This window comes from Taurulus bubalis, assembly GCF_910589615.1.
Source record: "Taurulus bubalis genome assembly, chromosome: 5".
NCBI classification, from domain to species: Eukaryota; Metazoa; Chordata; class Actinopteri; order Perciformes; family Cottidae; genus Taurulus; species Taurulus bubalis.
In genome coordinates, this window is record NC_136593.1 from 29,174,709 (window position 1) to 29,188,325 (window position 13,617).

At 47.5% G+C, this 13,617-nt stretch overlaps 2 protein-coding genes across 3 annotated transcripts in view; one reads left to right on the plus strand and one right to left on the minus strand.

Moving 5' to 3' along the window:
• LOC306736569 (keratin, type II cytoskeletal 8-like) overlaps positions 1 to 1,415 on the minus strand; it is a 4,869-nt gene extending 3,454 nt beyond the window's left edge. The window contains exon 1 of the mRNA XM_079218215.1: positions 945 to 1,415. Within this exon, the coding sequence (XP_079074341.1) occupies positions 945 to 1,379 (435 nt within the window). The 5' untranslated portion in view covers positions 1,380 to 1,415. The remainder of the gene's footprint in view (positions 1 to 944) is intronic.
• A 7,877-nt stretch (positions 1,416 to 9,292) lies between these two features.
• On the plus strand, positions 9,293 to 13,495 carry LOC306736572 (keratin, type I cytoskeletal 18-like). 2 transcript variants are annotated; one of them, XM_079218219.1, is made up of 7 exons: positions 9,293 to 9,813; positions 11,186 to 11,268; positions 11,497 to 11,653; positions 11,734 to 11,898; positions 11,993 to 12,118; positions 12,349 to 12,610; positions 12,745 to 13,495. In XM_079218219.1, exons 1-6 carry the CDS (start codon positions 9,373 to 9,375, stop codon positions 12,571 to 12,573), a joined length of 1,197 nt encoding a protein of 398 aa, XP_079074345.1. In that variant the 5' UTR covers positions 9,293 to 9,372; the 3' UTR covers positions 12,574 to 12,610; positions 12,745 to 13,495. The 2 variants fall into 2 exon arrangements, with proteins under 2 accessions (XP_079074345.1, XP_079074344.1); XM_079218218.1 differs by having other exon boundaries at positions 9,294 to 9,813; positions 12,349 to 12,569; positions 12,745 to 13,484.
• Positions 13,496 to 13,617: the final 122 nt, after the last annotated feature.

Sequence of the window (13,617 nt, forward strand, 5' to 3'; positions counted from 1 at the left end):
CTGCCGCTGGGCAAACACGGTGTGTGTGTGTGTGTGTGTGTGTGTGTGTGTGTGTGTGTGTGTGTGTGTGTGTGTGTGTGTGTGTGTGTGTGTGTGTGTGTGTGTGTGCCATATCACGATAGTATGCACACTTTGTTTTACGATCTGAAGATGTATTCTCAGGGATTGATTTACAGCGTGGCTGCGGGGGTGGGGGGGAGCTCCTTAAACAAGAAGGTCCCAGTGGGCCATTCCTCAATAACCTGATCAATCTCAGGTGTGATACAGTAACAGATGCAGTCATCTTTTTGATATGAGTTATGACATATGACACGTGTGATTAATGCAGCCTCATAAAGTGGGCATTATTCAGATCACTGATAGGGTTCTGTTGAAAGTGAGCTTCTCTCTCGGCCACGCCCACTCTTGTTTTCTTCTGTACAGGCCGTGATAAAGTGTAATTTAAAAATAGCACAACACACATTTTGACACGATTTAGCTAAACAATAATGCCGGAGCGCACCTGGCACTACTTTCATAACCACAACATCTCTTTTCGCAGGTTATTGCTCATATTGGAATGCACCCCTTCAAGCTCAAACGGTTCTCAGCCCAGTGTGCTGCGAGCAGGTTGGTCCTCTTATTGGAGCGTTATGATTTCACCTGAGGATGAACACACGTGAGGAATGAAGCCGTTACTCAGCAGCAGCACGGCTTTGAGCAGAAGTTTTATTGCCATACTTTCCATGTTGATCTCTGTTGTGAAATGAGCCCTTGAGCTATTTTTTGCCTGTAATACACTCAAAATAGCTCAAGGGTTCATTCCCTCAGAAGTCCCTGAGGTTTGTTTCTACTCTGTGTGCAATGTAATAGTTTTATGCAAACAGTCAAAACCCATAAAGCGACATGTCGTTTGTTTTGCAAGTTTATCTTTAACGTCTCTTCTCGGTCCTGAGTTGACTGACCTTGTCGATGAAGGAGGCAAAGCGGTTGTTGAGGGTCTTGATCTGCTCCTTCTCCTGGGTGCGGACCACCTGGATGTCGGGGTCAATCTCCAGGTTCAGGGGGGCCAGCAGGCTCCTGTTCACGGTCACCGCCGTGATGGGGGCCACCAGCTCGTTGGCCATGCCGCCTCCACCGAAGCCCAGGTAGCCAAAGTCCGCTCCGGCTCCTCTGTGTGCGGACCCCCCGGCGGCTTTAAACCCACCGGCCTGCACGCTAAAGCCCCCGGCGCCCACGCTGCTGCCCAGGCCCCCGTAGGAGCCGCGGGCAGCGTAGCTCTGCCGGCCCCCGGCCTGGCCCCCGTAGCCGGAGAAGGAGCGGCTGCTGAAGCCCTGGGATGGGCCCCTGCAGGAGGACGTCACGGAGAAGCCCGTGGTCTTGGCGGTTCTGAGAGACATGGTCGCAGAGGGAGTGTGAAGCAATGAGAGGAGAGACTCTGCAGGGGATGAGAGCCAAGCAGATAGATCCACCTCCCAGAGCCCCAGCTATTTATCAGAGCAGGGAGGGGCCCCGGCCGAGGAGCCATTGGCTGGTGCCCTCAGCAGGGGAGTGGAGGCTGAGGGAATGTCAGGGAAGAAAATCTTGTTTATAGTGCGTTGGAGAGAGCGCAAGAATTACATAATAGTCATTGTGCCAGTTTAAAAAAACACTGCAGAAACACAGAAAGAGCTTTTTATATTACATCATAGTAACACACACTCCCAACCTAGTGAGCAGCACTGTACATCTTAGTTATATCTTCTGTACACACATACACATACACACACACGCATACACACACACAACACACACTGAAACACACACAAACCCACAAACACACACACACACCAAAACACACACCAAGTCAAACCCCGGGTATAATGAACAGGCACATGGTTTTATGACTCCTCTCCATCGCTCCTCATAGATGTGACACATTGCAGTGAGCTGTTGGTGTGATGTGCGGTGGCCATGTGACCGTGTGTCTCGTAATTGCGGGAGAACCCGATTTACCCACTGAATATATTCCACTTGAGCAGACAAGAAACATGCATTACTTTAACAACATAATTTTGCAATCGCACAAGGTTCACTGGACTTTTACAGGTCGCGTTTCTAACTTCAAAGTTAAAAATCCTGTTTAAAGTCTTCAGCTTGCACAACTAAGGTGCAGCTAGATGTTTCATTATCAGCTGTGATCCATGGACACGCACACACGCACACACACACGCACGCACGCACGCACGCACGCACGTACACAACACACAGATTATTTGTGAACATTCCTTCCATATCAGCAGGTAAAGAGTAAACAGAGTTTGTCTTTTTCTTTTATTCTGAACCCCACCTAAGTCTTTTGCAGCTAACCCACACCAATAAGATATATAGAGAGACAGACAGACAGACATGTAGACAGCCTTATCATTAATGACAGTTGTATTTAAAACATAAATCCCAACCATCATCTGTGGAAATCATAAGCATTTGTCATGCAGTAGATTTATGACTCGTTATCTTTTCTGAGCAGTGTGATGACTGTTCATTTTTTCCAGACTAAACCAGTTTCTCCCTTCATGAACATTTTCACCACAATCCTTCTCTTGTGTTTTAAAGTTGTTTCATGGTGATGAAAACACATCACCTGTATTCTGCAGAGGATGCACATGTGGTGTGAATTACACCTTAATAACCGGAGCGTTATTCAGGCTCTGGACCGATCAGAGAAGTGCTGGTCGTGCTGGCTCGTCTCAAACAGTGACGCACTCTTCACAATGGAGCTGCTGTGCTGAACTTGGAGGCAAAATATGAAGTCAACCAGTTTGTGTTGTTTCACTAACTCAGCCTCTCCAACACCGACACCAACCGATCGACCGAGCTGAATTTATTTCATTTGCGTTGACATGAACGTGATTCACTGAAACATCCTCCCTCCAGATGAGAAAGCAGGTATTTGCAAAGCTGACACTCTGACCTTAAGTCTCTTGAGAGGCCGTGGTGTTGTGGTTTGAACGAAGCTGCTATATGACACATGAGTCAGGAATGTGCTGAGAGAAACACGTACATGCTACAGGACAGAGGAGGGGAAAGATGAGCGAGTATGAGGAGACAATTAGCAGAGAAACAAACCCATTTCACACTCAACGACTGAGACTCCCTGAGGATGAGCCGGACGGGGTTCAGTAGTCTACAGCTGCTGGAGGATGGAGACTGGAGGCTAGAGGCTGGAGACTAGAGACTAGAGACTGGAGCCTGGAGCCTGGAGGCTGGAGCCTGGAGGCTGGAGACTGGAGGCTGGAGGCTGGAGGCTGGAGACTGGAGGCTGGAGACTGGAGAATAGATGCTAGAGACTGGAGACTGGAGCCTGGAGGCTGGAGACTGGAGGCTGGAGGCTGGAGACTAGAGAATAGATGCTAGAGACTGGAGACTGGAGACTAGAGACTAGATGCTAGAGACTGGAGACTGGAGACTGGAGGCTGGAGACTAGAGACTAGATGCTAGAGACTGGAGACTAGAGAATAGATGCTAGAGACTGGAGACTGGAGGCTGGAGACTAGAGACTAGAGACTAGATGCTAGAGACTGGAGACTAGAGAATAGATGCTAGAGACTGGAGACTAGAAAATAGATGCTAGAGACTTGAGACTGGAAGCTGGAGACTAGAGACTAGAGACTGGAGGCTGGAGACTAGAGACTGGAGGCTGGAGACTAGAGACTAGAGACTAGAGACTAGATGCTAGAGGCTGGAGGCTGGAGACTAGATGCTAGAGACTAGATGCTAGAGACTGGAGACTGGAGGCTGGAGACTGGAGACTGGAGGCTGGAGACTAGAGACTAGAGACCGGAGACTGGAGGCTGGAGACTAGAGACTAGATGCTAGAGACTGGAGACTGGAGGCTGGAGGCTGGAGACTAGATGCTAGAGACTAGATGCTAGAGACTGGAGACTGGAGGCTGGAGGCTGGAGACTAGATGCTAGAGACTAGATGCTAGAGACTGGAGGCTGGAGGCTGGAGGCTGGAAACTAGAGACTGGAGGCTGGAGACTGGAGGCTGCAGGCTGGAGACTAGAGAATAGATGCTAGAGACTGGAGACTGGAGGCTGGAGGCTGGAAACTAGAGACTAGATGCTAGAGACTAGAGACTAGAGACTGGAGAATGGAGGCTAGAGACCGGAGACTAGAGACCGGAGACTAGAGGCTAGAGACCGGAAACTGGAGGCTGGAGACTAGAGACTGGAATGGTGGAGACTGGAGGAGTGAGACTAGATGCTAGAGACTGGAGACTAGAGGCTAGATGCTAGACGCTAGAGGCTGGAGACTGGAGTCTGGAGACTGAAGGCTGGAGTCTGGAGGCTAGAGATTGGAGACTGGAGGCTGGAGACTAGAGACTAGAGACTAGAGACTGGATACTAGAGACTAGAGACAAGAGACAAGAGACTGGAGACTGGAGACTGGAGACTGGAGACAAGAGACTGGAGGCTAGAGACTGGATGCTGGAATGGTGGAGACTGGAGGCTTGAGACTAGATGCTAGAGACTAGAGACTGGAGGCTGGAGACTGGAGTCTGGAGTCTGGAGACTGGAGGCTGGAGACTAGAGACTAGAGACTAGAGACTAGAGGCTTGAGACTGGAGACGGGAGGCTGGAGACTAGAGACTGGAGGCTGGAGGCTAGAGACTGGAGGCTGGAATGGTGGAGACTGGAGGCTTGAGACTAGATGCTAGAGACTAGAGTCTGGAGACTGAAGGCTGGAGTCTGGAGGCTAGAGATTGGAGACTGGAGGCTGGAGACTAGAGACTAGAGACTGGAGACTGGAGACAAGAGACAAGAGACAAGAGACTGGAGACTGGAGACTAGAGACTAGAGACTGGAGACTGGAGGCTGGAGGCTGGAGGCTGGAGGCTTGAGACTAGATGCTTGAGACTGGATACTAGAGGCTAGAGGCTAGAGGCTGCAGACTGGAGTCTGGAGACTGAAGGCTGGAGGCTAGAGACTGGAGACTAGAGACTAGAGAGTGGAGTCTGGAGACTAGAGACTAGAGGCTAGAGACCGGAGACTGGAGGCTGGAGACTAGAGACTGGAATGGTGGAGACTGGAGGCGTGAGACTAGATGCTAGAGACTGGAGACTAGAGGCTAGAGGCTGGAGACTAGAGACTAGAGGCTAGAGGGTGGAGACTGGAGACTGGAGACTGGAGGCTGGAGACTGGAGACTGGAGACTGGAGGCTAGAGACTGGAGACTGAAGGCTGGAATAGTGGAGACTGGAGCCTTGAGACTAGATGCTAGAGACTGGAGACTAGAGGCTAGAGACTGGAGGCTGGAGGCTTGAGGCTAGAGGCTGGAGGTTGGAGACTGAAGGCTGGAGTCTGGAGGCTGGAAGGCTGGAGACTAGATGCTAAAGACTGGAGACTAGAGACTAGAGGCTAGAGAATGGAGGCTGGAGGCTGGAGACTGGAGGCTAGAGGCTGGAGACTGGAGGCTGGAGGGTGGAGGCTGGAAGGCTGGAAGGCTGGAGACTGGAGACTGGAGGCTGGAAGGCTGGAAGGCTGGAGACTGCAGGCTGGAGACTGGAGGCTGGAGGGTGGAGGCTGGAAGGCTGGAAGGCTGGAGACTGGAGACTGGAGACTGGAGACTGGAGACTGAAGGCTGGTGACTGAAGGCTGGAGACTGAAGGCTGGAGACTGGAGACTAGAGAATGGAGGCTGGAGGCTGGAGGTTGGAGCGAAGGTGACAACATCCCTCCTGCATGCATCTTTGCAGTATAATGTAGTGATAGTAAACTTGATGCATGCTTAATGAACAATACAGCATTTGACTCAGGTTAAAGGCTGACATTGAGGGGAGAGTAGAGCAGGGTTCTGCAGGAACTGAATTCAAAGACAAAGACCTAACAAAGTCCTAAAAAAAGTCTGAATGTCTTTTAAGAGGTGCTCAGTTTCAGCCGCGCTCTTAAAGTTGGACTTTGCAATCAGGAACGATCAATAAAATCTGTTATAAAACTCCCTTCCTGCCTCGCCCTGAGATGCCTGTTCAAACAGAAAGCCTCCCGGCAGACATTAGGGCTGCAGCATATGGAGCATGAGCAGAACAATGGGAGCACATGTACAGGGAGAAACAGAACATGCTGTTCCATGAGCTTCTTCTCTCTGCTCTCTGGGTTTAGTTTGCTGTGGGTTTGGCGCCCCCTGGTGACTGAAGGGTGGAAGTGTGCATTGTAAGCCCAGGCATGGCACAGGAGGTGTGGCCAGATGTGGTCACGTGATATCATCCCTGCTCCTCATGGACCATGTGCTGCTCTGCTGCATGAAACTGGATCCCTGAGTCGGGTGTGGCTCATTTAACTGGTGCAGCACTTCATCCAGATGCAAAACTCACTCATCCTTTATGTGCATGAAACAGCAAATATACAACATCTAGTCCCCATTTACTGGCTTTAGGGATTCCCTGATTTTTCCTCTAGCGCCACCAAGAGGTTGATAGTTGTGATTCAGTGACTTGACAACTAAATACTCTGTGACTAGCACCAAAATATACTTAAAGTACGAAAAGTAAAATTACTCATTATGAAGAATAATGTATATTATACCATTGGATCATAATTAATAGGGCTAATTTCAACTACTTTCTATTGAGACTTTCTCTCCTAAGCTTATCTTATCATACAATAATACATCCCAGTGTATTTGTTGATTTATATTTTGTATTATTAATCTGAATATAAAAAGTAACTAATAAACATGGAGTAAAAAGTACAATATTTACTAGAAAGAAGTAAAGAAATAGGAACAGAAGTAAAGGAGCATAAACTATTGTGAAGTACAATAGCCTCCCTCAAACTTTAGGATTTTTAAGAGCCGATCTGTCGTCTCTTTCAGGAAATGAAACTATTGTTTGAGCCCAGATGAGAAATGGGATCAGAAGTGACTCAGCTGTCACAGCATCACTGCTCTTTTTATGTCTTCCTGTGAAATGTCTGTGTGCTGGAAATGGACATGACATCCCACAGAGAAAATGTCTCTTCGTCAACACATTGCTCTCGCCTCTGATGTGAGACCCTATACTTTGTGGACAATCCATAAAACTGGAATATAGATATCCATGAAAAGTACCAGCTGATTTCCTCTTTTGGTGTCTTTTGATCATCTTGTGTGAGTCAATAGGGAAGTGATCAAGAGACAAGGCCGGATGTAAGAAAGGGAGTGCAGGAGTGATCACATGTCTGCATTTCTTCACACCTGCATCAGTGTGCACACAAACACATGAATATGCATACGCTATCTATGCAAATACATGTCTGACTTTGTATAAAGCATGTGAGAGCTCCCACTCTGCAGCTCACAGAAGGAAACCAACGAGGAAGGGAAGAAAGGGTCATTCAAGGCTGCGCTCAGCCGAGAGCAGAAATAATTGGAGACTTGTCCAAGATTTGTGAAGCACATAAACTCCTGTATAGTTTCCAGATTCCTGCTGTGTGAGTGTGACTCACTCTCTCCATTTTCTCCTCCTTTCCTGCTTTTTCCTGTTTTATCTGGGAAAGAGGTGCAGTTCAAATTGTTGCATCTGGGAAAACGTTATCATATTCTCATATGGACGCATGGAGTAAGCAGGATATGTCCAATATATGTTTTATACAACTTTTTAGTTTGTATTCATGCCTCGGGGGCGAGGCACAATGTTGCTAACACACAATCAAACAAACAAGAAGCGCAGACAGTGTCATGAGTTATGAGTCATGCAGATTTAATTCCTCGTTCCTCTTTTAATCATATCTGCCCTCGTCACCGGACAGACTCAGTACTTCCTTTTGCTTTTTTCTTGCTTTTGCTCCTCTCAAAGAAATGATTATGTTGGACACGATTTCCCAACTCTTCCAACTACATGTTGAGAAATTAACAATAAAGCTGACTTTGACTTTGATTAAATAAATGTACAGCAAGAGGCTGAAGTGAAGTGCGACTCTGAAACTTGACCATGAAGGTGAGGTAACATCAGGAAAGACAAGAGCAGTCTGCAGCTCAGGAGGGGGTTGAGCCTGTGTTTGCTCCGGGAGGTTCAAGGCTTTATTCCCCAGCTCTCTGGGGCCCAGCGTGAAATCTGCTCTCACCACATTCTCATTCTCACCGCTTTAGCCCAGCTCAACTTTTCCAAGGCCAAAACAATGCATATTGCAGCTTTTTGGAAAAGTATCCAGTTTCTTTCCTGTTTTTTTTTTCATGTGTTTCGTGCGAACTGAGTTCCTCAAGGGACAGGAGGCCCTAATAATAATAATAATAAGAAATTTCATTTTTCTTTCAAAAGGAACTCAGTGCCACAGGGCCAATATAGAGTAAAACAAATAAACACATAGTTAAAACATAGTTAAAGCAACCCATAATTAAAAAATAATTAAGAAAATTAATAGCTGACAATTAATTATGCCTTCAAATGCAGTTCTCGTGACACACCAGGCCTCAAACACAATTGTTCAATAGTCTCAACAGACTTGAGCAGATATTTGCAGCCCGAGGTCATCTTTTCTTTCCTCATTGTATTGGAACAATGTGCTCTTGGCTTATGTTTGTTCTTTAGGCGTCTCATCTCTTCTCGGGTGATCTGGCTTTATTGAAGCTCGGGTGTCTTTAGGTTTCCTCTCCTGTATGGCATCTTCAATGAAAACACCGTTCACCATATTGTCCGTACTGAAATGTGATGTGATAGAAACTGTTTTTATCAGTAAATCAGTTTTCAGGAACGTTCTGACCTCAACGGCTCCGACAAACATTTCAATGCCACAAGAGTAGAAACCAAAGAAATGTGCCCCTCCCCCTCTGTTTGGGCTACAAGCTGTGACACAGTATCTCCTCTCAGTTCAGTGGCGATAAGAAGGTAGTCAAAGTATGTTTATTTGGGGGGCAAGGCTGACCACAGACTGAGAAACTATGCAGTGAATGGCAGACATTTTGCCTTTTATGGGCAAACCAAAGGAATTCGGCTGCTGCTTCCAGAGTAAACTTCATTTAGAAAAGAATAGTCTCCCCTTTAACTTTTGGAGCGTGCACTTTACCCCGGACAACACATGTATCACTGCTTTCTCTCTTGTGTTGTGAACTGTGATCTCTACAGTGTTCAAATCAATCTGCTCTGGAGGTTCAAACGTGAATGTGTGTTTTGCCCTTCAAACATTTCCATGGAGACATAAAAAAACTGTCGGTTACAAAAAAAGGGAACATGTGGGTGGATGAGAGCACCGAGCGGGAGGGGGAGCAGGAAGCCTTGCTGAAGTGGGCCGGGTCTGAGGGACCAGCTGGGTATGGGGGAGAAAAGCAGGCGTATAAGTTCTCAGCTTCCCGCTGCCAGCGTCACTTTCTAAGCCGGCCAGCGGTGAGTCTCCACCTCTCCTTCTCCACTTCATTCACTGCAGTCTGAACTCCTCCAACATGAGCTTCAAGAGATCCACCATGCAGAGCCGCACCAGTCCCAAGTACAGCTCCGCCAGCATCTACGGCGGTGCTGGAGGAATGGGCTCCCGCATCTCCTCTTCCTCCTCGTCTTCCCTGCGCTCTGGGGCCCCGATGTCCTCTTCTTCTTCTTCTTCCTTCAAGCTGAGCAGTGGAATGGGTGGTGGCATGGGTTCAGGTTTTGGAGGCGCCGGTGGATCCCTTTCCTCTGGTGGCGGCGGTGCTGGGATCATGGGCAACGAGAGGGGAGCCATGCAGAACCTCAACGACCGCCTGGCCAACTACCTGGAGACGGTGAGGAACCTGGAGCAGGCCAACAAGGAGCTGGAGATGAGGATCATGGAGGCCATGGAGAAGGGAGGGCCCGCCACCAGAGACTACAGCAAGTACCAGCCCATCATCGACGACCTGCGCAACCAGGTGAGCGACTGAGCAACCAGAACGAACAAGGGGAGGCTGAGTATGACGTGGTGAGAAACAGGAAACAGTGGTTGGTTGATGTCTTGGTGAGACAGACAATGACAGAGGATGTTTAAATGCTGAAGAAGGGCTTCATGTGGCCTCTACTATAGGATGCAATGGGTGCATGGGATGGATGGATGAATGGATGAATAGATGGATATGTACTTTATTCATCCCCAAGGGGAAATTAGTTGCCAAAGTGAGTTGTTCAGATACAAAAATGAAAATAACAGGGATGAAAGAATGTACAGCGCAGAGAGTATTACTTTAGGAAGTTCAATTTAAACAATAGAGTGAGTGCAACAATGCAAAGTATGTGCAATGATTCCACCCGACTGGTGTCAGCAACTTTTATCCGTGAATTCACCCTTCATCTTTTACACGTTACAAATTAAGACTGAGAATATTCATGCTGAGCCGGGCAGCATTTCTTTTGTCGGTTATCAGATTACTGGCAGGAGAATGAAGGGTGTGGCTGCTGAGCTCCAACCCTCCCCCATTAAACTTGTTTATGCCACAAACTGTCCAGAACTTCCTCTGGTGGGTGAATCATCGACACGAGGGCATCGTCCTGAAACGCTCTCAGAGAAACCTCCGGCAGACAAAAGCTTTCCAAATGGTTCTGCTCGTAAACGGCGACTCTACGAGCATGCTCTGGTGTCGGAGGCCTCAATGGGAAACAGATGTGTGGTCATGACACACACGCACAAAGGCTCTCGGACTGCCAGCGTGGGTGTGTGTGTGTGTGTGTGTGTGTGTGTGTGTGTGAGAGTGTGTGCACAGACGTGTGGTTGTTTAACAATCAGCTTCAGTCTGCAGAGTCAAATGTCACATTCCTCCACAGACTCACGATCTTTAATGTCACCAGATGACACAGTGGTGGTGGCGCTTTGTCTCGCTCCACACATAAAGGCACAAGTATCTCCTTCTCCTCCGAGGCGGTTTAGAGTAGGAGCTCAAAAACATTCACGCACAGAGAATGCTGCATTCTCTGCACACATAAGCAGACACATCGGAGAGAAAGAAGATCCTCTCTGTCGGAGTTATTCAGACAGGAAACCCACGATGCTAAAACAAACCAGACTCTGTTCTGGCTCAGGAACATCCTCTTTTTCTGGCCTTCAGTTTGCGGTTCCTCTTTCCCTGAATGTTGGATTCGATCATGTCGTGTGATCTGACTCTGGGGTTTTCATTGTTTCATAAGGGGAAATAGTGATTCAGATCTGGCGTTTAATGCAGTCGCCTCGTGAACCTTCTGGTTCAGCAATTGGCTTCTTTCCAAAAAGCAAAAACACTTCAACAAAAACTTTATTTCATTTTTCCTGTCCAGATCTTCGATAAGATCGGCGAAAACGCTCGCTTCGTGCTCCAGATGGACAATGCCCGTCTCGCTGCTGACGACTTCAAAGTGAAGTAAGTGGTTGTGCATGTTGTTTTATTTGTGGAGCTCATGCATCCTGCAGAAAGGCTTTGGCGTCACAAGTTACAGACGTTGCAAATGGAAAGCAGTGCATGTGCTCTATTATAGTATCTGAGAGCTGCAGCTTTGAGTCTGACCCTTCATACACTACCCCACCATGTGAATAACAGCTGACGGAGCCGCCTATCTGTGACAGAGTTTGTGTGTGTGAACTCCCACAGGTTCGACAATGAGATGGCAATCCGCCAGTCTGTGGAGGCCGACATCGCCGGGCTGAAGAAACTCATAGATGACACCAACATGACCAGGATGAACGTGGAGAGTGAGATTGAAGCCGTCGGGGAGGAGCTCGCCTTCCTGAAGAAAAACCATGAGAACGTGAGTTCACCGCATCCAGATTCCTGCTGCTCACACGCCTTCCACTGTTACTTAGCTTCTCTCTGCCGTTGGTCCTGCAGGAGGTGATGGAGCTGAGGAGTCAGATCTCCCAGTCAGGCGTGCAGGTGGACGTAGACGCTCCCAAAGGTCAGGACCTGGCCCAGGTCATGGAGGACGTGAGGGGCAACTACGAGAAGATGGCCGTGAAGAACGCACAAGACCTCAAACTGTGGCACGAAAACCAGGTGATGCCGCGTTTTAAAGGGTCATCGTTCATGAGTTCTCTTACACGAACGTCTTGTTGGTTGGCTCACACCTTTTTCCCCGCGGCCCGGTCAGATTGCGGATGTGCAGGTGGCGGTATCGGAGAACACAGAAGCGCTGCAGGGGGCCCAGATGGAGAGAAGCGACTCCACCAGACAGATACAGACCCTGGAAATCGAACTGGCGTCCCAACAGAGCTTAGTAAGCATGCATCTTGCAAGGTTTTATATTTAATGACAAGCTGGAAGTAATCTAATCTTCTTAGATTATAAGGTTTTATTGCGATATTATTCTTTAAAATACCATGACCACAACGTAACACCCTGTTGTTCTCACAGGTTGGAGCTTTCCCATGTGTTCTTATATTAGATTTTCTTGTGTAAAAACATCTTTGGCACACTTTTGATTCCTCCTTTTCAATCCTTTATCAGAAAGCCTCCCTAGAGGACACATTACGCAACACAGAGCAGCGAAACAACATGGAAACGGAGCGGTACAACGGCATCATCATTCACCTGGAGGAGGAGCTGACCAACCTGCGTGCAAACATCCAGAACCAGACGCAGGAGTACGAGGCGCTGCTCAACATGAAGATGAAACTGGAGGCAGAGATCAGCACTTACAAGACTCTGATGGACGGTGGAGACTTCAAGTAAGAATTAGGATCCAGGCAAGGTGTTGATGGTGCTGGAGGTGAATACTAAAATCACTTATCATGGTTTGCATGGTTTAGTACAACTAGTCATGAAGCGAGTCAATACTTCCATTCAGTTACCCTGGCGAGTCCAACATGAATGCTAGTCAGAGTGTCTCTTTGTGTTGTGCAGGCTGCAGGATGCACTGGATGAGCTGGCAGCCGCAAACTAATCTGGAACCAAGAATCCGGGACCCTCCCAACCATGAAAGCAGAAAAACCCACAACTATTCACTATGGAAAAAAGAAATACATGCTGGTCCAACTATCTCAAGCCAATTGTGAACCAAGAGCACATTCTGTGTAAACCATACAGTGATCAGGCCATTTGAAAAGCAACCGCTGCCAAAATAAAAAAGAATAAAACCACTTGTTGACCCACAGTCATGTCTCTTGTGCCTTTGCTATTTTCACATGTGAGAACGTGTGTGTGCCGTTTTGTGATAAGTTGTTGTCGTATTAATTGCATTATGTAGCAAATGTCTAAGGAAATGATGTGATCTAAATTGACTGATTATACAATTTCTGTTCACACAATAACCACAAACGGCTGACAAATTACAGGATTTTGTTTTGATGACACAAACAAAGGTTTGCATTATTGTTGTTTGCCGAGTCCTCGGTGCTTAACGCTGCCTTCATCGGTGTCTGGCCACTGGAGGGCAGCAGACCTCTGGCTCAGTGTTCATGTGCAAACACAGCCAGCAGCTCCATTAGAGTCACGCTTCTGGTGCAAGAATGCACAATATTTACTCATCTTTTAGCTCTGGTTTGGTCTTAATAAACAATTCTTGTCGACAGCTTGTTCATAATATGAATTGTGTAATTCAAAATGTGCAAACATTTGTTAACTCCCCTTTAATGCTCTCCTAAATTTAATATTTGAATGATTTATTACTTTTAAATCCTGTTCTTATCCAGATATTGAATAAAGAAAGCAGAACATGCAAATGTATTGCTACATTTGCAGATACTTGTGCTTTAATTTAATATTTCATGCACTGAT